Raw genomic sequence first — 23,301 nt, 5'->3', positions numbered from 1 at the left:
TGACATGCAAGTCTGAATACTCATGGTATTTTCTTTTTACAAAATCACACTTTGATGTGTGTTTTTTTTCCTCCTGGTTCTCATATGTTCTCTAGGTTATTTTCTGTAGCTGCTGCTACGCCAGCTGCACCTTGATCAACCGTCAAGACTTTACACTTTTTTTTTGGCAATTCATTGGCCTTGAACACAGCATGGACTGAACATTAGTTAATTTTAGATAGTATATAGTATAGTATGACATTTGTATAGCAGGGTCAGTTGAGGTCCACCAAAAGTCAAGTCATAGTTGGGCCTGTGATTGTTCTCGACAACTGCTGATGCTACAAACCTTGTCTTGTGTGTGTGAAGAACCAAGGCATTGGCGCATAGCATGAACTGAAGATTGATACAAAACCTTAAACCGGAACGTGGACTGAAGTTCTAAGAGGTACTGTAAATACTTCTGAGCTTCGGTGTTGGGCTACATACACATATGATCGATCATTCATAGTGTGCTTACAAAGCATTGATTCTTATATCTCTATAAAGGCATTAAAACTCGCAGGGCTCTCGCTGGAGAAGATATAGGCAGTGACGAGGTGCTTGACCGGAAGCTTCCAAAATCTGGTCACGCGATGACATGAGCTCATCGTACGGGGACCTTGATCCATCCATTGGCAAAGGCGATGGCGAGGATGACGAAGGGGGTGGACATGCCGAAGATGATGATGTAGGGCAGGGGCGTCTTCATGGGGTTCTCACCCTCCCTCTCCCCTGCAGTCTGCCAGTACCTGCATTCCATCAGCCCACATGGAGTGAGTGAATCAGTGTCGCAGGATGCTCTGAGGAGAGTTGAGCTTCTGTGCTTACTGTTCTGGTTCCTCTTCCCTGGTGATGAACTTCTTCTTGCCTTGAGGCTTCAGCTCCCCATCTCCACCTGCTTTGTTTCACAGAGCCTCAAACAAAAATAAAAGAGCAAGGGAGGATTGAGGGATCATACCGAGCTTAGCTGAAATCCTGGCACGCCTGCTGACGACGCGATCGCGGAAAAAACTGGCACCTTTCCTGGGCGATGGCAGCGCGGTGAAGGAAGCGCCGCTGCCGACGGCAAGGAGGGAGGGAGCTACCTTGGCCATGGCTGGGCTGGTGTGGAAGAGGAAAGAACTCTCCGGCCTCATGCGCCTCACATGATGTAGTAGTGCATGTGACAGAACAAGAGGACAGGATAAGGCGGGTGCTATCCTGGCTCATTCTCTTCCATAGCACAGGCCAAGGCTCACAGGTTGTGGTGACGTGGTCCAGCCATATGGCACCACGCCACTACCTCCCATGCCAACCAGTTGGTGGCTGTCACTTAATATCACGAGTCTGAAATATTCTGGATGGCAGAAGACAGGAAAACAAAAGGTGTTCACTGTAGCAGGAAACTAGGAATTCCCCATTTCTTTTCCATTTTAAACAGAACACGAAACATTAACTTAGACTGATTGAATTTGGTAGTCTGATTAGCCAAAAAAAAAATGTGTCAAGCATGATCAGCACAAACACCTTCCCTGGTAACAAACACGACCTGGGTAATAGATTCTATCAGAGCAGAACTATACGACACATTGGAAGAGCATTCGCTTTCATACTGGCAAAACAATTAAAAGGAGACAGCACGTGTAGTTGTCCATTGTAACAAGAAAAAAAAAACTTTGCAACCACTTTCACTTGCACCTCAGGAGCTACCAGCATTTTTATTACTGGACTGAGATTCCGATATGATATATTTTGCAACATCAGCACAGCAGGTAAGCTTGTCAGCCTTGTCATCAGGAATCTCGATGGAGAATTCTTGCTCAAAAGCCATAACAAGTTCCACACGGTCTAAACTGTCCAAGCTCAGGTCCTTCTGGAAATCTGCTGTCTCGGTCACCTGCAAGCAATTAGATGGCAAATGTGAGCCATAGCTCATATGCAAACAATACAAAGATACTGCAATAGATGTGTAATTTGTAGAGCTGCTTAATAAGCGAATGCCAGTTTCCCGTGGCCTATCATCTTTATGACGGGTAGTCTGCACTCACTAAAAGAGGAATTAGGTCCCATTGTGTGTACCACTTGCAAAACAACATAATCATAAAAATGTTCGCTAAGATTGATTAGTGCTTCTACTTTTGGAAGCATTTAACGAACAAAACAGCAATCAAGAAACTCCTATGATGCACAAGCAGAGTCTTGCAATAAGCACAAACATTGTCAACCATTATTCCATATTTATGCTGTCATCATTGCTTACACCAAGTGCGCTTCTTATTCCTACACACCCTCTCAGCAACCTAATTATGTGGAGGGATCCAGCACTGTTGACTTAGAGTTGGAACGCTGCCCTACCCAATATTGCCAAAAGCTGGGTATTATGCAATTACCCTTTTGATCATTTCATGGTACTAGCTGAAGGGAAGTAATTTCATGGTACTAGCTACAAGACAAATGTATCAGTCTCAAATATGATACACAACATTTTATATTGATGCCACTTATCGTATCAGCAGCTATGCTGATTTCTGAAGGGCTCAGATTCAACGAGAACAGAGGTATCAATCACTTTCTGGCAGGCAACAGTATAAGTTTGCCGATCCTAATACTGATCAATCTAAAATTATTATACAAGATTATTTGGTACTGATAAAATGTTACATGTCCAATAGAAACAAAAAACTTTACTTAACAAGTTCACCAAAGACACAATTTCTTCAATCATACTCTAGCAATTCTCATGCCACGGATCAGGTTACAACTGCAAAAGGTGTCTAATGATAGTAAACATTGCTTATGGAAAGTAGCATAGCTTCATGAGATTGTAAGAGACATCTTTCTTGAACAAAAAAGGGTGTTAAAAATATCGTTAGGCACCATAGTTCTAGCTTACCGTTCTGTATTCTATAGTTAGTTATGAGTCCATTTTGGCTCACTTTCTCGTTTTGCTTTTAAGAATTGTTCGAAAAGCCGCAGTCCCAATGCCTTGTATTTCATTCTTGACTTCCGTTCGCTGCTGTAAGACCAAAATATGCACATATTTACACACCCATGGCAGCCTAACTAAGCAGGAATTAGCAACACCCACAAGGCCACAGGTGATAAAATGCGCGAGCATTATTCTATATGGTAAGGGCAGTGGATAGAAACGATCTTTTGACGGTATCCTAGTAAGCTGTCATCAATGACTTGGAACTACCATCCTAGCAAAACCCGGAACTTAAAATCGAGTAAGCACTGAGCCACTGACATCCATCACGTCTCCATTCCATTCACACATTGCATAAGCTGGACTGCGGGAACAAAGGCTCTCGTGAAGAAAGAGACGAGAAAAGAAGGGCGAAGATAGTAGCAGAGCAGAGGCAAGAACCGACCTTGTCGGCGTCGATCTTGTCGAACTTCCTGACCAGGTCGACGACGCGCGCCCTGACGGCGCTCTCGGAGCCGGAGATACAGCCGCCGTCCTGGTCCACCGGCGTGCTCATCCCCCGAGCGAGCCAGCGCTGCGACACCGCCGGGGGCCCCGCGCCGCCAGCACGGGCAGCGACGGAGGGCGGCGCACGGAGCCGCAGGTGCCGCAGCACGAGGGTACGGACCGCTTGCATACCGCGCCGCGCTAGATTCCTTCACTAGATTCGATAGGGGAGAGATGATGGAGGCAGGCAAGAAGATGAACTGGAAGCCGTGGCAGCGGAAGGGGAGGCGGCGGCGGCTTCGCTCTCGTGCTATCGGTCGTGCGGCTTGCGTCGTGGTTGGTGAGTGGTGACGACAGGGCCGGACGGGAGAGAAATGTGATTTGGGCCTAATCATAAAGCCCAAGGCCCGATGCTTCCTCCTCCTCCTCCGCCGTGCCTATTGCGCGAGGGGCTACTTTCTCACCCAGGTCAGCCACGTTTTTGGGCCCAGATAGGCTGTACATTCGACCTATTTCGTTTGCCAAAGCTCAGGTTATTTTTCTTTCTTTTTTCAAGTATAGTTTATTTTGTGTTCTGTAACTAATCCCTCTTCTTCTAGAGGTTTGCCAAAGCGATCCATTCCGTCGGATGATGTGGCAGGGGTTTCGCTGGCTTAATCAGCGAGATCACATCGTCGTGCCGAGCAAGACGCGGGCAATCCAGAGACTCACTAGAGTGTCCTCACGCATATGGTTCGTGTCTTCGTGAGGGTGTTCTTGGAGAAAGGTTGGAGCTTATCTCTCTGAAATTGATGAGGACAACTTGTCACTTGAAGCTCCAACTGCTTCATTGCCGAAAAGGGAGATATCGGAAATGTACAGTTAAAATTGCTTCCGCAAAAGACCAGTTTTTTCAGGTTGCCATTCGCATTTGACTGAAACTGTAAATATTCAGACCACACTCTTATATTCTCACATAAGGAGTACCATACTGCTGGAAATGAACTTCAGTAGCATCAGTACACTTGCATTGCACAAACCACAAGTGATTCTGATAAAGAACACAGCACTGACACCATCCACAGCACACCAACACTCCCAAATGGGTACACAATGTTGCAAAGCAACGCCAAATCTCCTCAGAGTAAATAAAAGAACTAAATAAGTTTCAAACCGCATGTGCCAGACTTTTAGCTGGCACCAAAAGAGAAGCCCGCCAGATCTGGCTCAGTAGTAGGCGCGCTTGTTCTTGTTTGCCTTCCACTGCTTAAACAGGTACGCCACTACCTCAGGAATTGTCGCTTTCCGATCATCCTTCAAGCTCCACAGCTCAGGTACGGGATCCCTCTCGAGGGGACTCTACTCATGCATTTCAAGGAGGGCCTTAACAACTAAACCGTGTGCCTCCTCACCAAATTCAGCCTTGAGAGCTTGCAGTCTCTCATCATCTTCCTGAATTTTTTCCTGCGGGATCAAATGAATATTAGAGACCGCAAGAATCTTTCACCACATCTCCATCACTGTAAACGGGAGTTTACCATCACCTACCCAAAAGAAAATGAGTTGAGGTACTTCTCAATTAGTCCAATATTGTTGCGATAAGGGTACATCAAGTTAGCAGTGCAATCCATTTGGTTAAGGTCTAAACAGTCACCCAATCTGGGAACTGTATCTTACAACACTAGGGGGAACAGAACACAGACATGCAATAAATCATGCCAATACGAGAGACAACTATCTGTAAAACTAGAAGGCTGGAGCAGCAGATAATATCAAGCGTACCAAGTAAATGAAACTTTACCTTCTTTTTGCCATCAGCATCAATATACCATTTTGTCTGTCTAATCTCGTCCTCCCATTTTGAAAATATAAGTGTGAACTCCACATCAAAGTCATCTTCTGCTATTCTGTTTCTGCATGCAGCACGAAAGGCTTTCTGATCAAGCTCGCCCATCCTTTTGACACCAAAATTCATATTGGATCGAGTGCCTGACTTTCCTGACCTTTGTTCCAAGGCCTGTAATATGAGTAATTTGTTCTCAACATACAAGTTAACACAAAGAGAAAACCAAATCAATAGTTATACATACCCTTATCATCTCTTTCTTGGCATCTTCCAGCTCTTCACTAGCCATTTCTTCCCTAACAATAAAGGTCTGGTTAAAATCATTAGCGTACGCTATTTCCTCATTTATCTCTTCCAGATCTTCATGCATCTTATCAAGATCCTGCTGCAATTTTGTATCTTCTTCAGCTACCATGTGCTTCCTTACCTCTAGCTCCCCCTTCAACCGTACTTTTTCTAGTTCAAGTTCATGTTTGGCGTTCAATTGCTTTTGCAGACATTTTAACACCCTCAAAGCATCATTTGTGCCTTCCTGCAATTCTTGTTTCTGAAGGAGACAGAAAAGTTCCTTATTTGCCTCCATCTGCTTCTGGATTGCTGAATTAAGACTCTCGTTCTCCTTTGCATTCTACAAGAGTTTTAACAGCATATATTGGTTCTGATTAGTGGCAGAGGAAAGCTTGTTATTATTCGTATTAAGCTCGGGAAAATCAAATAGTATGAGAAAAGAAAAAGAAATTTACCTTTTCTAAGTCTTCTTCGAGCTTTGCTTTATCCACAATATTGCTTTTGGATGCCAAGTCTTCAAGTTCTTTACGTCTATTGTCAATGTCTCGTTGCCAGGTCTTCAGTTCTTCATCCAACCTATGATTGTCCTCGATAGTTCTGCTCACTTTTTTACAAGCAACTTGCTGCATCTGTGTTATCCCTGTTCATCAATCAAACGATGCAGTGTCAGATCCAGTGTGCACAAGATGAACCATGCTGCGCTAAAGTATAATTAGCTGTGCTGCACAGTGTGTGGGTATATGGTGTGTTGTGCATATTCACTTTCTTATTAATGCTATCGTATGCAGTTCTCTTATGTATTCGAGAAAAATGCTGATCATATGTACAGGTTTACATGTGGAGAGTAAAGATAATTTTAGTATGCAGTATGTTGCAAAATAAAAGATAGAAGTAACTAACTATGATTGTGCTCTTGAACTAATCGATCTTTCTCCTCCATCACCCTACGAAGTTCCATGGCCTTTTGATCTTTCTTCCGCTCCAGTTTCCGGATATGTTTGTTCTTCTCCTCGATCTGGCAAACATAATTAGCTATGAGTGGATTGACCTTTTTGCATGATTTGAACAAGTAACCTCTCAGGGGATGGCTCGCACCCTCGCTCACCCGCGCTCGCCCACCTCCGGTCGCCGGCCGCCACTCCGGCGCCGGCGACCACCCACCGCTCCCCTCCCCCCACCCTCTCCCCACTAGCTGAACCCTTCTACCCTGGCGCCGCATCGGGAGGACGGGCCGTTGGAGAGACGACTCCGGCTCCGATGCCGCATCCCCCTGTGCCTCCCCGCCACGGCCATCCTACCGGGATGTGCTCCTCTGCACTCCCTCGCCGGTGCCATCCCCGTCTAGCGGCTGCGCTATGTATTCGCCACCTCCAGTCGCTCCTTCACCGCCGCGCCGGCACAAGGTGGTGGCTGTCCGTCTGGGCGCCCAGGCCGAGGAGCGTCTTGGCCGCCGTCCCTCGCGACGCCGCGGCCAGACAATGCTTCTCCATGGCCTGCCTCAGCGACAGCCGGAACACGTCAGGAAGCAAGGCCGACTTCAGTCCGTCCTGGCCCAACCAGCCGCTGCGCCTATGCCGAAGACCGACGGCGATGGCTGGACGACGGCAGAGACCAGGCGTACTAGATCCAGGCGCAGGCGGCGCCAACGCCTAGCCCAGTGACAATGGACGGTGGTCGAGCAGGCCCAACCGTCGGCGAAGCGCATTCCTCCGGAGTTGACGGGGAAGTGCCTCAACTGCATGCCGTCTACCCATTTCATCGCGCAATGCCGCCGGCCGACGCGCTGTTTCCGCTGCCATGGCTTCTGGCATCTAGCTCGCGACTGTAAGCGCCCACGCAGCCCTGTCAGTTCGGTGTCGTCTGGAGAAGGGGGCGGTCGACGCATTGTCCGGCTGCGTCGTAGCTCGCCGCCAAACCCGCGCGGGAGGGACGCCATCGGCCGCACACCTTCCCCGTCTGCCTCAACGGCCGGCCACACTAGCCGCGGCCGTTCACCACAGCTGCAGCCGGGTCGCACCCATGCCCGCCCCGGTGCTGGTAGCCCCGCGCGTCCCCAGCGTGGTGGGCTCGCGCTGCCACACCGGAACGCGAACCTGCCGCGGCCGCCCTTACGGGAGGGGCCGTCGGGTTCCAGTAGCGATGACGGCGATGAGCGGGGAGGGCCCTTCTACGTTGACGACGACGTGCCGCCCGGCTGCCCAGATTCTCGCCCGACGGAAGAAGTTTGCTTCTTATCCAGGGATGCTGCGATGGACGCCGAAGAGGGCCGACTGAGGCTGTCACTGCTGGCGGCAGCGCCGGGGGCCCCTCCCGACGTACCTATCGACGGACTACGCCGCGCAATTGCTGAACTGCCGGTCGCCGGACACGACAACTTCAACATCAAGCGATACTGGCCGGAGAGTTTCCTCGTGACCTTCACGACGATGCGGGCGCGGGATGTTGCACAGTGTCCCCGTCGGCGAGCTCCGCTTCTTTTTCCGGCCGTGGACGCGTCTTGTTCGGGCTGACACGAGGACGCTTCAATTCTGCGTCACGCTCGAGCTTGACGGCGCGCCGGCGCACGCATGGAGCGCTCGCACGGCAAGGAAGCTTCTCTCCAAGTCATGCTGTGTCGAGCGTGTGGAACATGTCGAGGAGGAGCGCACGGACATGCGGAAGCTCAAGGTTCAAGCCTGGACGGATGATCCAAGCCGTATTCCACGAAAGGTGAAGTTGCAAATCGCAGAACATGAGCAGCAGGTAGTTTACGACGATCTGGTGATGCAGCGTGTGTTCGGCAACCTGCCTCCGTATCTCCGGCAAAAGAAGGCCCTCGTCTACGACGTCGTTGTCCGCCTACGCCATATCGCCGACTTTCGTTCGCGTTCGCCTTCGCCGGAGCCGTCGCCGCCCTCGAGTGACGGAGATTCGGGCCACGACAGGGACCCTGACCGTGACTACGGCAACTCCCATGCATGGATTCTTCACCAGGCCCGGCGTTGAGGATGGTTGCAATCTTCCTGATGATGGTGAACCGTCAGGAGTCCGTTTCCGCGGAGTAGCATCCGTGCCGCCGCCGTCACGTATGGTGCCGCGGGCAGGCGCAGCTCCGCCGCCAAACCCAACGGGAGACTCACCGGCGGGGATGAAGACGAGCCAACGGCTCCTGACTCGAGTCCCGAGGGCGGGGAACGGCGCAGGCCTTTTCGGCGTCAGTTTGAAACGCGCCGCTCAGCAACCCGTGACGCCGCCTGCACAACGACACGACGCGCCCACGACGCGTCCAGCTGATGAGAACGAGCAGGCGCCTAGGCCATGCCCTGCGACGCTCACGCCGTCACTGTGCGCGCCTTCGACACCCGCGTTTTCGCTGCGCCCTACTCCTCTTGGGTCACGGGCGCCTACAGAGCTACCTCCGGAGCTGCTTTTGCTGCCGCGCCATCTCCCTGATTACTGTGCGGAGGATCCGATGCTGCTCGAACAAGTGATCCGCAGGCGTGAACCGGCCCAGGCTTCTACCCCGAGAGCAGACAGGTGCACCAGCCCACCGCACGCGCTGCCTGGGACGGCTCTGTTCTCAACACCCATCAAGACCTACTCCCGTCGCGCTCGCCGTTGCGAGGACCAGGCACCGCAGCTCGACGCAGGCCAGCAACCCCTCCAGGCGCTAGCTGATGCCCCTCTTCCTGGATTCCCGTGGCCAACCGAGGTCCAACTGCGTCGCCATCACATGCCTCTCCGAGGAACACAACTCGGAGGCCAACCGATGCACTTGCACCAACAGCAGCTCCTTCGTCACCAGGAGCAACGCTAGCTTCTCCACGCTCCCCCGCGATTGCGAAAGAGAAGACCGCAGCCTTCTTAAACTCTGTCCAGCTAAGCAACTCAGCTCCCCCTCGTGGACAGACCGCCAGCCAGAGCGCCAGCAGTGAGCACGACGCCGACGCCACGACGAAGCGGCCGACTCGCCAGTCAGCCGTTGAACATCACTGTCCGGCCTTCGAAAAAGGGTGAGGTGCTCGCCATGCGCAAACTAGGAATAGTTGATCGCGACGCCGATGCTGACCAAGCCGCTGCAAAGGAATTCGACAAGTTCTTAAAGTCTACGACGCAGCCGCAGCACTTTGCGGCGTCAGAGACATCTTTCCGCTAGCTAATGATCTGACAGATGATCAACTAATGCGAATCGCCTCCAGCGCCGGAACGGCGAGTGCATGAAGGTCGACGCAGCAAGCTGTACAATTGGTCGATGTTGCACTCCATGGATACGGCGATTCTCAACATTTTCGTGTGGAACGTGCGCGGTTTGAACGCACGAAGCTGCCGGGATGCTCTGCGTTCGGTGGCGAGCGATGCGAACGCCTCCATCGTTTGCGTTCAGGAAAAGAAGCTTCATGAAGCAATGCTATGGGCGCAGCTGGAGCTTCATGCCTGGGAAGTTTTAGTTGGCTGGCGTCACAAGAACCAGTAGCGTGCTAACGTTGTGGTTGTGTGTGTTGCACTAGTGTTTCAATGTAACAAATCAGTAACATCGAACCCGTGTGTGTGCCCGGCTAGTCCGCGATGTAACAATTTTCTTTTTTTAATGGAATGACCTGCGTATTCTAGAAAAAAAATAGCTATACAGTTCTTGATTTCTTGTTGTCCTTCACGTTCCCGGTCACCGATATTTCTTAGAACTCCATTTTTCCTTAAATGCTTCCCGATTGGCCAGGAGGGTGGTAATCATCAAATCTTGCAAGCCATCCATAAGGATAGTCCCTTCTATGGTTTCCTTGGTTCCAGTCCGCCTTACCATGTTTCTACCAGGCGAGTTACCAGGCGGCGGCGGTTGCTCCGTCTCCCATGGGGGAGTCGCAGCGGCCGGGAAGAGGAAAAACCAATCGCCTAGCTAGCGTTGCGGGAGGGAGAGGAGAGGAAAAGCCCCCAGCACCAGCAGAGCGCCGCGCCGCTGCGTTGATGCCTTGATGGCTTGCGCCGCCGCCGCACTGCGTATGCATCTTTAAGGTACACGCCTGCAAATTCATTTATGTTTTTGCACATGGCAAATATCTTCTTTAATTACGAAAGATCACCCTGGGTTTCGAGGCGGCGAACTGGCGAAGAACCCCAGCGGCGAAAGTTGATGCACCTAGAAAGTTCGGTTCCGCATGTGCGGGGACACAAATTTGAGTTAATCCTGGGCCTTAGCTCCAGAATTAGTAGTTAATTGCATAGAATCTGAATATACTTAGTATCTCAAAACAGGACAATAACATTCCGTTCAAAACGGGAAAAGAAAAGGCAAGAAATCGACTTATGTAGCAGCAGAATAAGAACTAAATCAACATATGTCGCATTTTGCAAAGCACAGTTGATGGTCCGAATAAAGAAGAGAACAGGGAGCTCAGGGAGGGATTACTGTTTTAGAATGGGATCTAGCTAATCGTCCCAAAAGACGGAACAAATTAAGTACATCCCAGAATGTTTCAGCTAAGAGGTCAGGGACATGAAGACACTAATGGCTCCACATGGTCTAGCAAGGCCAATCCAGGTCTCAGTCATCAGGTGTAGGTGTTCTTCCTCTTGTTCGTCTTCCACTGCTTCACTATGTACGCTGCTACCTCGCCCATTGGTGCCTTCCTGTCGTCCTTGAAGTTCCACAGCTCGGGCAAGGGGTACCTACCGCTGGGATTGTATTCGTTAATCTCACGGAGAGCCCTCACAACAACATCGTGTGCCTTCTCACCCAGTTCAGCCTTCAAAGCTTGCAGCTTCTCGTCATCCTCCTTAATTATTTCCTGCGCAATCCAATGAATATCAGACACTGCAAGGATGCTTTGCCACAGATTAGCTGAAGTAAGCATTTTGTTTTAGTCCGCTTCAGCTTCTGAAAAATTTCTTGTTGCAACAATTTCTTTTTTAATTTCCTATTGAACTCTACTATGCATATATTAGTTTTGGGTGGTTTCTCACCAAGTTCTTGCACAAAATTTACTGTAATACAAAGTGTAGGAAATATTATATTAATGTCGACAAATTTGATGCCAAAAGATGGTGTTACTGGATAACACAAAGAAAATGCTATAGACAATGATTACCGCAATGTAAGTGATTCTTTACCCAGTCTTAACGCAAACATGGTAAAATTGAAAGTTTATAGATAGACTCCATAAACATAAACTGAGAAGTGATGGATATTATCAAGGAAGAGCGGTGACAGTTGGCTCCAGTAAAGCTATAAAATTTTGAAGTCACTTTTTGCAACTTGCATTTCTGCATTAATTCCCAATCTGAAGGTCCAATTCACAGAAATTAATGGTACTCATGGTTCAATCGGTTCTGAAGAGCCCTCTGCTATTTTAATATCAACTTCATACAATAAATCCCAGTAGGTGACATTTGTAAAATCGGAAGAGGATTGCGAACAAAGGAGTTCCGCAATGGCTACCTAAAAAATGTGTGTTTAGTACATACTTCACATTTAGTCCCACAACGTTGAGCTTATAATTCAAAGACGCTTTCTTATTGACTAGCATCAAAATGACAGAAACAACACACAAACAAGCAAGAAACAATTCTATACAAAACAGAAAACAAACTATTTCCCAGTCTTCACAAGTTCAAAAAATAAAAAACACCTTGCTTTTATAAATTCCTGATGTAGCGTACATTTGTTCAACAATTCCCAAACGTATAGCTTGGAGTTAATATGGTTAAATGAAATATGCATCAATTTGGCATAAAAAGAGTTTAGAGTCTTACAAAATTGTCTCTGACCCTTTTGAAGAAAGGAGCACAAGCCGACTGTTGCTACCAATTTTCTTAGGATAAACCCACAATCTACCACCCCATAACTGAATCCACAATATACCATCAAATGTTAGGCTGACATGTGGGTCTTGGGCCCACGTGTCAACCTCACACCAGTTGTAAATTGAAAGAACTTTGGAGTTATTCAGTGGCAGATTGTGGAATGGTCGATTTCTTACCACCGCAATAAACTACATAAAAATTGGAACAGGAGATGGTATCAAGTAAGGAAATGAAGCACCTTTGCAACTCCATCAACATCGATGACTTTGAAAGGATGCCAATCTGGTTGCCTGATCTCATCCTTCCATTTTGAGCACACAAGTGCCAACTCCTTTGCATCTGTTATTTTCTCTTTGCAAGCAGCAACGAAAGCTTTGTGGTCGAGCTCACCCATTCTTTTGACACCGATAAGGGATCGAACTGCAGACATCTTTTGTAGGCCCTATATAGCCAGTACATTGTTTTCAGAAAAAATATACACTTAAAAGAAACTGAGTCAGTAGCTATAGATCTTATACATACGATCTTATACATACACTTGTCAGTTCTTTCTTAGCTTCTTCCAACTCATCATTGGTTCTTCGTTCCTTAATAATAAGGGTCTGATTAAGAGAATCAATATTCTCCATTTCGTCATTTTTCTCTTCTAGTGTTTCAAGCAACTTATCGAGCTTCTCCTTCAAATTCTTATCTTCGTCCACCATATGCTTCATCACCTCTAAATTCCCCTTCAACTGTTCTATTTCCAGTTCAAGTTTTTGTTTGGAAGCCAACTGCATTTGTAAATTACATAGCTTCTTCAAAGCATCTTCTTTCTCTTGCTGCAATTTTCGGCCAGTGAGAAAGGATTTCACCAGGTAAATGCATAAGATAGTGGGAATGCAATACCTCATGTTTCTTAACAAGTCGCATGAGCTTCTCATCTTCTTCCTTTTTCTTTTGAGTTGCTAAATTAAGAAGCATGTTCTCCTTTGCATTCTGTAAGAATTTTTAACAGCGTAGATATGCACAAATCAACTACATTAGATAAGAAACAGATAAAAGGTTGTCAATTGTTCTTGATCAAACAGTACTGGAAAACATAACGAAAGCCTACCTCTTCTTTTGCCGCTTCAAGCTTTTCTCTGTCAGTATTGCTTTTCGTGGCCAATTTTTCAAGTTGCTTACCTTTCCTGTCAATTTCCTTTTTCTTAGTCTCCAGTTCTCCATACAATCTAATATTTTCGTCAATTATTTTCCTAGAACTTCGGCAAGCAGCTTTCTGCATCTTTCTTATCTCTGGTAATCAAAGGAGTTAAACAAACTCAGCAAATTCAATGAGCACATGATGACATTATGCTGAATCAAAATATATTTAGCCATTCAGATTTCGTTTTACAAATTTTCATGCAAAGAAAACAGTTAAGATTGTTTAGTTCTCTGTATGCTATATGATGTAAAAACATGTGCAAGATCGAAATATCTGTACGTACTTTCATTGTGCTCTTCAACCAATCGATCTTTCTCTTCCATCATCCTATTAAGTTTCATGGCATTTTGATTGTTCTTCAGCTCCAATTCACTCATGTGCTTGTTTGTTACCTCGATTTGGCGAGCATAATGAGCTACACGCATGTCAATTTTTTGGGTCCCCTCACGTTCCAGGTCACCAACACTTTTAAGATCTCCATGTTCTCTTAGATGCTGCCCAATTGGCCCCAGAGTGTTATAATCATCAGATCTTGCAAGCCATCCATAAATATCGTCCTTTCTGCAATTTATTTTGTTCCAATCTGTCTTGCCATACTGCTCGAGTACGAAATGCTTTTCAAAAGCCAATGCATCCTTTAATCCACCCCAGTCCTTAGCAAACTTGACAATGGCACAAAATGCCTGGTCCTTGTCATGCCCAAGAATTGTGACTTGGAGTGGTCTGAACCGTGACAGCTGTGCTCTTAGCCTTTCTTCACTTTCCCTTGAAAATGCTTCACCCTTCAACTCATAGTGTAAGTTAACCACAATGCCCATCCATGGCCATACAAAAACCTCTTCTTCACCCTTTGTCGCTTTTGGCTTGCAGACCACAATTTGCAATGGTTTCTCCAACGAGCTGGCTGTATCCTTCTCTAAGAACATAGCAAGCCCTAGGTGTGTTGCCTTCACCTTGGCACTGCGCTTAGGAGCAGCTCCTATTCCTGTGGCATGCTGTAGTAGATCCTTCAGGTTATAGTCCTGCTTCTTCTTCCCAGGGCAGAAAGGGCACCGAAAGGCACTCTCGCCATACTTTACTTTCAATTTTCCGGCTCGCAGTTGGGCATAGATCTTCTCCTTGTGTTCAACAATATCCGAATCGCTAATGTCTGAATCTTCTGAAGAGCTATGTTCCATTGGAATTGAAGAAGTGGGAGAAAATCCTAAGGGTGAGCAAACAGAGAAGCAGGCAGTGTCACCTACCGATTAAACAACAATAACGGATAAATGGTGGTAAAATAACATTGCCAGTTGGGTATCAAATGAAACACTACTGTAGGAACTTTGCAATTAGATCCAACACTACAACGCAGGAGATAGAGTTTCATTTTCTTTAGACCTTTACATGCAGAACAAGTTGTATAACTGGTTAAAGTGGAAAATATTACAGGTTTCTATAGTGATCAAGTAGAAAATACAATCAATCTCACAAACATAAAGCATGATATGCCAAGTTTGTTTTCTCCTTCTCTCAAACTATTGGCTTGCAGGATGACAGCAGAATCCATATGCTACAAAATCAGTGGTGCCATTTTTTGGAGATCTCATCCTGAACCGTATTTTTGGCAAGAAAGGAACGAAGAAATGGGCATCTGCGCTGCAAGATGTTATTGAGACTTGGGAGAGGATAGAAAGTGGAAGGCAATGTATTGCTTCGAAATTCTAACAGTGCGTCCCTTATGACGTTTAGTGAAACCCCGTGATGCATATGGACCATCAAAATTTGCTCGTCCCTGTAATTTGAAATGCTTTGGCCCGCGCTAAGGAAACCCATTTCCACCTTATGTTGCCCCTAAACACAAAATCCGATCCCATGATAAAAAAAAAAAAGCAGCCCCCTGTTCCTACTTCCTACGATTCCTTTGGGAGCAATTCAACAACACGTTTTTTTTAGGTGGTGAATGACTTGGCAAACTAGCATTGCAGAAGCTGGCATGAACTTACCACGTAACGATTTTGGACTTATAACAACATGGTTAAAGGGAGAAAGAGAAAGAAAATTTTATACTTTGACTTGTTTCTCCGATTTTCTAGTACCAGATTCCTTCGAGAGCAAAATTTTCAGTATCGAACACGAGAAGGAAACGAACGAAAGCGCGCAGGTTAGGGGATTAGGGGAACAAGGAACACCCCGTGGGGCACGGGGAAGGGAGTTAACCGCAAGGGGTGCGATGAGAAGGCGCAGGAACAAGCCGGAGAATCGATCAGCAGCGAAGGCGGCGACCCCAGAACCTGCGGGTTGTAAAATAAAGAAATGGAAGAGGAAGAAAGGGGAGCGTGAGGTTAGTGCTTTTGACAGTGCAAGAAAACCCCACCAAGAATCTTGGCAGCGTCGAAACCACGCGATCGATCTTTACAATCTCGGTTGGATCGCCTCACCTCCGCGGCCTCCCTCTGGCTCCGATCGCTCCCCTCTTCTCTGTTCGCCGGGCTGGGGCGGGCGTGGAGCGGAGCGGAGCGGAGGGGACGGTGAGTGATGATGGCGGCGCGGTGGTTGGTAGGATTGGATGGCGTGCTTCGCTCTGTACTACTACTACTACTACTACTTCCTCGCCGCCGTACCGTACGTGGGTGGGTGAAGAGGGCAGAAGGAGAGGCCGGGCCCACCCGCCCCCGGCGCCCTCCGAGACTGCGACTGCCGCGCGGGCCCCGGGGGGGGGGGGGGGGGGGGGGGGGGGCGGGGTGGAGCCACGAGGCGCACCGAGCATTCCGTTCCCGTGATCAGCAAACACCCCGCGGTTTCCCCACTGCGTCGAGCTGCCGCATTCGGGAAAAACTGTCACGTGAGGCCTGGGCGGCTGGGCCGGCCACCTGTTCATCGCCGCCGGCCGTTGGCCCCCTCCCTTGAGGCGTTGCGTCGTGTGAGACTGTGATCGATCACCTGACGTGTGAATATTACTTTCAAAGAAATTTTGGTTCACAATCTTTTCCATTCACAAACTGCATGCCATTCGTCCCATTGTTGCTTGCTAGGTGGGGGCAGGATGACGTGGCGCGTCGATGAAGACACCTTGGTTCAAATTCGGTAAAAATCTTTTATACGTGATCCTTGCGTTGGGCCTCCCCATAATCATCAAAAAGATAAAAGAAAAACAGGCTAGCATTACTTTACTGTACTGTTGCTGGCTTGCTGCACATCGATTTTGTTTACGAAAGCCAAAATTCAGCAATATTTCTTCAAACACCATTACAAAATGGTGCTTCAAAAAAAATTCACTTCAAATAAGGATTTATCCTAGATAGCTTTCATGAATGAATTTCAGCAGCAACACAAAGGCCCTTTTTAGGTCAACTAGGATGGTGACAAAACAGCTTGTATAGATTGTAAGCAGAGCCCCAAGTCACCGTATAGAAATATCGTCATTCTGGTTTATGCACGATGAGCATATGACCCGAGTAACCATAACCAATGCTTCAGAAAGCTCCAGGAGAAGGTCTCCCATCGAATTACATCACTGTATCCAAAATAAGTTCAGGCATGTTATACAAGTTTAGTTGCACCCAGGAGTGATAACACGGCAATGCAGTCCGCGGTGCCGGATACATGAACAGAAATCAGTTCAAGTGCTCACGTACTTCCCCTTGTTTGCCCTCCAAAGCTTCGCCAAATGTACAACCGCTTCTGCGATTGAGGCTTCCCTGCTCTCACTGAAGTTCCACAGCTCAGGCAGCAACAAGTTTCCCATCGTCCTCGATTAGGACTTCCTGCAACATCATTGGGTATTATCAGTACAACACTCCTGCACAAATTGGCCATACGCAGTGCATCACCTCGTACCAGCTATTTTCATTCAGACGCCTGAAGGCTCATGGGTAGAGAATAGAACCAGTATATCATGCAACAAATAACATGCTCGCGGGTTACAAACAACATTAGCAACTTAATATCAAGCCTGTGTTTAGCTCTAGTCACAAATGTACATCTATGTGGACAAACTTTCTAAACTATGACTGCCATTGGCATTACATATATTTATGTCGGTGACATGTAATGATATGCGTAGAGTCACCTCAAAATTGCTTTCACAATACTATAACTCTATTTAGTCCTATACACATAGTAGAAATTGGTGGTCAACGTTGCATTTGAAGATCGTGCACATATCCTAAAAATCGATATATGTGAACAGAGGGAGTGCTACGAATAAGACTAAATAGTTTTTTTTCACTGGAATTGGAATATAAGTTTGCAAAGAAACCAATTGGAAACTGATATAATAATCAAAGTTTCTGTGGACCATATGGAGATCCAGTGGACAACTAGGAGGATAGAGCTATGAAGAAAGAGGCAGATCCAGAAACACTCAGGAGCAAAACTGAAAAGCTTACCTTTGCATGTCCTTCAGTATAGGTAGTTTTGAAAGTATGAACCCCAAAACATCAAAATTGCATGCATTTGAATATGAAAAAGCAGATCACCTACAGAGTAAAAAAAGCATTCTCTTCTAACACTAATATTCTTTACATACTGTGCAGAACCAGAATGTCGGTTCAATCAACATCAACACTCTCTAGTCAGAAATGATCTTATATCTGAACAGCATATACACCGAAGATTATCTCTGTATGTATTTATATGCGGATGCACGTTTAATAACACTTAAACTATTTACAAAGAAATAATATTTTTGTAATGATATCTTGGTGGGTACCTCAATTTCTTTCACAGTCATGAGTGGGGCCAAAGTGCTACCACCAACAGCGTGCATAAGAGACCTCGCTTCTGATATTGATTACAGATAAGTTCAGTTAGAAAGAGCACGCCAGAACATAGCTAACATTTACTTCCAACTGACACAAAATAATTACCTCACATGTTAGTCTTTTTGCAGTTTGCTGTAATTTGTGGTGCTTTGTCACATTAACTACAACAGGCAACATTAATCATTATGTGGACAACTAGAAAATATTACCATCAAAGAAGCATTGTTAAAAGAGAAAGACATCATACTGACCAGTTCGTGGGCGTGTCCGACGATCACCCTGAGCCATATACTTTCCCATATCTGCCTTCCAAAGATTCATCAAATGTTTAACTGCTCTTGCAACTGAAGCTTTCCTGTTCTCACTGAAGTTCCACAGTACATGCACAGGATATCTGCCAGACAATTTGCACTCATTTAACTCAACAAGGGCCTGAACAACGGCATTGTGTACCTCAATCCCCCAATCTTCCTTCCAAGCAACATCGTCCTCCATCACAACTTCCTGCATTAATTTGTGCATATAAGTACAGAAGTTCTGTGCAAATCGCATTATGCATTACAAGATATAACATAAACATACAGTAAAAAACATTCTATCAAAGAGCACCAGCAAATCTGTTTATCACTACAAATGAGAGGTTCATTCATGGTAACCCAATACAAAAGATAAAAGGATGCTGCATCAATACAGTCTTGCTACAGCTTTTATATTATTTTAATATTGGCATACATTGGCAAAGCAACCAGATGGAATTTTGAAGACTTAAAAAATACGCGGACCACAAAAAGATCCCCAATGGATAGCTAGGATTAACAACTATGAAGAAAAGAATGTCTCTAGAAACAATATCATGCAGCAAAATTAAAGTAGTCACCTCTAAAACTCCATTAACAATTGTAGGCTTGAAAGGATGCCAGTCTGAATATTGCCTACTGATTTCCTTTTGCCATTCAGAGCAAAGAAGTTCCGCTTGTTCTTCTAAGCCCCATCTTCTATTCCTTTCAGCCTGCAGGCGTCGAGAAACACTACCAGCTTGCTTCACCAATAATTGATTGAATTCCCTTTTTTTTTAATTCCTAAACGATGGGCATTTTGTTGGTGATTCATTAGATTAACTACATCAAGTAAATGCAAAAAGTATTATCCACAATTCCATACCTTAATCAGCTCTCCTGTGGCTTCACTTAGCTTATCTTTAGTTATCATATACTTCATGGTAAGAGCGTTGCTAACATATACAGCATGCTCAAGTACTTCATCTTTCTCACTCAGATTAGCAATCATCTCATCAATCTTTTTATTTAACTCAATATGTTCTTCACTTTCAGCGTGCTCCCTTACCCCTAATGATCCCGTCAATTGTTCTATATTTCCATGTCACCTTCATGTTCAATCGTCAGCAGCTTCCATTTCTCTCTGCAATGAACAGCCCGTGAAAAAAAATAAATTGACCAAGGAGCCCAAAAGAAATATAAAAAAGCAGTGTCTTCAGTGTATCACGTCATAATGTCCTATGAGGCTGTTCAATTGTATGCACAAGTTCACAAGAAAATAAAAGAAAAAAGAGACTCCATACAAGAGCTGATTGCAAATAAAGCACTGGAAAGCGCCATATCACCTTATGACCTCCCTGAGCTATCCTTTCACACACAGATACTCTTATTTGGTGCATTGCTCTCATCTCAAATATTGATTTTAGGATAATTGACTATCTTTTTTTTTTCTTGAACAACATGAGAATAACCAAAGATGATGTTGTATTGTTTAACTAGATTGATGAAAGGGGGAAATATAAACCCATCATATGCTTATTGTTGGGATAATCTCACGGCTAAAACGGGATGACCTCGTAAGCCCGAGTCTCAAGGGGCGATGCGCCCACCTGGCACCCTGATTGGGAGCGCCCAACCAGCAAGCCGAAGCAAACTGAAACAAGTAAGTTGTTGCATATTTGAGAAAAATGGGAGGTTTAAGTGGATTCTTTTAGTTACTCAAAGAGATATGCAAGAGCACATAGACCGACAGACCAGACTGGCGATTTTCTTATTGTACACTGAAGAACAGTTAAAAGTAATAGAGCTAATTAGATTGCGGTTCTGTTCGTGAACCAAATTGTGGGGAAAAAAAAGTAAAAGGACATGTTTCCCAGCCATGCCACCAAGCAACTTATGAAAAAGTGAAAGCAGACGAGAGTTCGATAATGGTAAGAGATGTCAGAAGTTGAACGAACAGAGGGTCCAAGCAGAGCAGGCAGGTGCTGTCTCTCTGTAAACAGTGTTAACCTAGTTTAAATAGCTCGTGGTTCTGATGGCGAAATGTAAGCAAGAAATCTTGGCAGAGTAGACGGAATTGCAGGCTCAAAGAAAAAGAAAAGGTTTTCGACGACGACGCAACCAAGAATTCCTCGGAAACAGGGGAAATCAAATGACCCGGATTCAATTCGATCTGGGTGAGGGTTGGGGGATTACGAGCGACGAAAGAACACGGGGGTTTTTGGGCAGAAAAAAATTGCCAGACAAGAGTATGCTAGTTTGCGCTGAAACTAATAGGGATCGATGGAATAGAATGCGAAGGTGAAGCTCCACCTTTGCCTCTTGGTCTCCCCGTCCTCCTCCTCGCTTCGACGGTTCCTCCTGTGGAGGCAAAGAGGGAGCGCGGATTTGTGCGAGAGGGGGCTTGGGAAGAGGGCTTTTGAGGTGACTGGTGACTGGTGAGGTGTGAGCAGTGCGAACTCACCATCAGTCCATCACCTTCTCGGCTTCTCCTCACGAGGCGATCCGCATCTTCGACTGGAATGTGGGGACGCCGGGAATAGGTCCCACCGATCAGTGCCTGTGAGCGCATGTTGCTGAACATTTTCTGACGCCTGGAGTACAGCGGAGGAAGGCGAAGCCGCGCTGCTCGTTCCGTCTTCATCCGTAGGGATGAAAGCTGTCATGAATGGTCGGGAAAATACCCTAATCATTTTTGTTACGGTATTTTTTTTCGGAAACGGGAATGGGAGCGGAAACATTGGTTAGGAAAACGAAATCGGATATATGGGATGTCGGAAGCAAAACTATTCGATCGGAACAGGCGGGAATCAATAAATCAAATCGGGAAGATCGATGCAAATAACCACTTTAAATGTGCAATCTACTGCAAACGCTGGTGAGCTATAAAGAGAACCGAGGGCCAGTGTACTTGTCTGCAGTTTGCTGACGGGAAGGAAACCGGGAAAATCCAGGAATTCCCGAGTAAAAAGCAGGATCCAAACAACGGTCGGGAAAATTGCAAAACCGATCCCGTTCCTGTTCCCGTTGCCTTGCTCCTGTTTCCGACCAGATTTCGGATTTTCCCGACTAAAACAGGAACGGTCAGAAAATATGGGAAACGGTGCCTGTCGGGAACTTTCGCGTCCTGTTTTCACCTCTATTCATCCGTGAAGCGGAGTCCAGCGAAGTCGTGCTTGAAAACACGATCGGGGCATGTTTGTTTGTAGCCCACAGGTTGCCATAGGTTGCCACGTTAGACAAGTTTGACCGGGTGTGGTTATGCATAGTAGAAGATGACAGATCAATCGTTGTCACCTTCTGTTACTGACCTGCAACTTAATTGGTAGGCCGCATGATGATTATTAGGCTACGAGTGAAAGAATCAGATGGAGTAACAACTCAGAGTAACTCCAAGAATCTCCAAAAAAATCCTTCCCCAAAACAATCTATTGGGGTCTCCGCTAAAAATTTATTTTCCCAAAATCATATCACCCTACAGCAGATCCCCAATGTCTAACATAGGCCACCTTAGTCTAGTTTACTCCACATCGTTGTACTCATCATCATCATCACCAGCATCATCATCATCATCAGAGTCATCCTCCTATACAATTGGGAAAAGTCACCTGCAATTAGAATTAGCAATGAAGCATAAAATGTTAGAATTAGCAATAAAGCATAAAAAGTGTAAAAAATACCCAAAAATGAAAAGTGAATCTTCTTACATAATCAGATTTGGTAAATCGAAGACTAAATGGCGAATGTCCATCCAAGTGATCACATCTATATGCATTTGTATTATTAGGGTGCCACATACAATGATTCTCCCTATTTCTACAACCATTACATATGGACCACCACTACTAGAATCGGTTAGGTTCCCTATCGTTTATTTTGTTGTACTGGGATTGTCAGCTAGTTGTTGTTTTGGACCTAGGTTGACATGTCCATTTTGTTGTGCTGGCATGTTAGCTAGTTTTTTTATCAGGTTGACCAAACCACTGGATGTGATAGTGGTTGTAATCATAGATACAACTACGGTCATGAATGTGATATGTGTAACTTTATAAGTAACATATCCATGAATGAATTATTCTGTTACTATTTGTGTGATGTGATTTGAGCTCAAATTTGAATTCGATTTTAATTCCAATTTGAATTCAGATTCGAATACAATGTTGTACATGAATAAGATAAATTGCACTAACAATAAACTGCACTAACAGTTTCCCTAGAAAATGAACACTTGGGGATGTAGCTTTACATGTCGGATAGCCTTGCCATGTCAGAAAGTTCCTTAGGAGTTTAAACCCTAGGGAAAGAATCTTTCCTTAGGAATTTCATCTGCCGATTGTAGGGCATTCTTGGTTCCCCGTCAAAATGCTCCCTACCAAGGTTTCCCCACGAAAACGCCTAGGGAAATTGTTTCCTTGCAGTTTCTTTGCCTTTCCCTAGGAATTGGGATCCTAGGTAAAGTAGTGCACCACCTTCATAAAGAAAGAACACATTTGTTAAATAACTGTCAAATCATCAACCATGCATGAATAGATGTTAATAACAATAGACTAATTGAAGAAAAAAAATTATATTATAAAAGCTCGTGCATCAAGCAGTTTAAGATATCACGCATACGTATGTGTACAACATGAACAACCAAACCATAACATAATGGGAGAACAAACTGTGATGTTAGTGTAATAGGGATTGCAGATGATTTCTTCTTTTAACAAAAAAAAGGTTACATCTAACAGAAGGGTTAGTGCCAAATTGGCAAACCATGCACAAATAGATGTTAACATTGGTTG

The 23,301-nt window shown here is 45.8% G+C and overlaps 5 protein-coding genes across 11 annotated transcripts; all 5 read right to left on the bottom strand.

The window, feature by feature from the left end:
• Positions 1-258: 258 nt before the first annotated feature.
• On the bottom strand, positions 259-1,253 carry LOC117838453 (uncharacterized). Of its 2 annotated transcripts, none has more exons than XM_034718493.2 (3): positions 980-1,253; positions 850-919; positions 259-770 (listed from the first exon to the last, which is right to left on the bottom strand). In XM_034718493.2, the coding sequence occupies exons 1-3, from the start codon at positions 1,155-1,157 to the stop codon at positions 626-628; spliced, it is 393 nt and encodes a 130-aa protein (XP_034574384.1). In that variant the 5' UTR covers positions 1,158-1,253; the 3' UTR covers positions 259-625. The 2 variants fall into 2 exon arrangements, with proteins under 2 accessions (XP_034574384.1, XP_034574385.1); XM_034718494.2 differs by having other exon boundaries at positions 850-916; positions 980-1,218.
• Positions 1,254-1,589: 336 nt separating this feature from the next.
• Positions 1,590-3,782, bottom strand: LOC117838452 (acyl carrier protein 3, mitochondrial). Its single transcript, XM_034718492.2, has 2 exons — positions 3,375-3,782; positions 1,590-1,897 (listed from the first exon to the last, which is right to left on the bottom strand). Exons 1-2 carry the CDS (start codon positions 3,603-3,605, stop codon positions 1,700-1,702), a joined length of 429 nt encoding a protein of 142 aa, XP_034574383.1. The 5' UTR covers positions 3,606-3,782; the 3' UTR covers positions 1,590-1,699.
• A 499-nt stretch (positions 3,783-4,281) lies between these two features.
• On the bottom strand, positions 4,282-6,918 carry LOC117838450 (factor of DNA methylation 2). The gene is made up of 4 exons (XM_072290740.1): positions 6,429-6,918; positions 5,984-6,168; positions 5,485-5,868; positions 4,282-5,411 (listed from the first exon to the last, which is right to left on the bottom strand). Exons 1-4 carry the CDS (start codon positions 6,745-6,747, stop codon positions 5,076-5,078), a joined length of 1,224 nt encoding a protein of 407 aa, XP_072146841.1. The 5' UTR covers positions 6,748-6,918; the 3' UTR covers positions 4,282-5,075.
• Positions 6,919-10,822: 3,904 nt separating this feature from the next.
• LOC117839511 (factor of DNA methylation 1) lies at positions 10,823-16,083 on the bottom strand. 5 transcript variants are annotated; one of them, XM_072290983.1, is made up of 8 exons: positions 15,915-16,080; positions 15,694-15,767; positions 13,778-14,698; positions 13,402-13,583; positions 13,194-13,283; positions 12,842-13,126; positions 12,544-12,747; positions 10,823-11,290 (listed from the first exon to the last, which is right to left on the bottom strand). In XM_072290983.1, exons 3-8 carry the CDS (start codon positions 14,670-14,672, stop codon positions 11,054-11,056), a joined length of 1,893 nt encoding a protein of 630 aa, XP_072147084.1. In that variant the 5' UTR covers positions 14,673-14,698; positions 15,694-15,767; positions 15,915-16,080; the 3' UTR covers positions 10,823-11,053. The 5 variants fall into 5 exon arrangements, 4 of the variants coding, with proteins under 4 accessions (XP_072147084.1, XP_034575744.1, XP_072147085.1 ...); XR_011897172.1 differs by having other exon boundaries at positions 11,151-11,290; positions 12,828-13,126; positions 15,915-16,082; XM_034719853.2 differs by lacking the exon at positions 15,694-15,767 and having other exon boundaries at positions 15,851-16,080.
• Positions 16,084-16,948: 865 nt separating this feature from the next.
• LOC117836942 (factor of DNA methylation 4) lies at positions 16,949-21,105 on the bottom strand. Of its 2 annotated transcripts, none has more exons than XR_004636207.2 (7): positions 20,828-21,105; positions 19,401-19,658; positions 19,117-19,318; positions 18,491-18,743; positions 18,345-18,400; positions 18,188-18,258; positions 16,949-17,240 (listed from the first exon to the last, which is right to left on the bottom strand). XR_004636207.2 is itself a non-coding variant. In XM_034716471.2 (7 exons), the coding sequence occupies exons 2-6, from the start codon at positions 19,524-19,526 to the stop codon at positions 18,205-18,207; spliced, it is 621 nt and encodes a 206-aa protein (XP_034572362.1). In that variant the 5' UTR covers positions 19,527-19,658; positions 20,828-21,101; the 3' UTR covers positions 16,949-17,240; positions 18,188-18,204. The 2 variants fall into 2 exon arrangements, 1 of the variants encoding a protein (XP_034572362.1); XM_034716471.2 differs by having other exon boundaries at positions 19,117-19,248; positions 20,828-21,101.
• Between the last annotated feature and the right edge of the window lie 2,196 nt (positions 21,106-23,301).

Source organism: Setaria viridis, chromosome 9, assembly GCF_005286985.2.
Source record: "Setaria viridis chromosome 9, Setaria_viridis_v4.0, whole genome shotgun sequence".
Lineage (NCBI taxonomy): Eukaryota > Viridiplantae > Streptophyta > Magnoliopsida > Poales > Poaceae > Setaria > Setaria viridis.
This window is presented reverse-complemented; position numbering and strand designations above follow the sequence as displayed.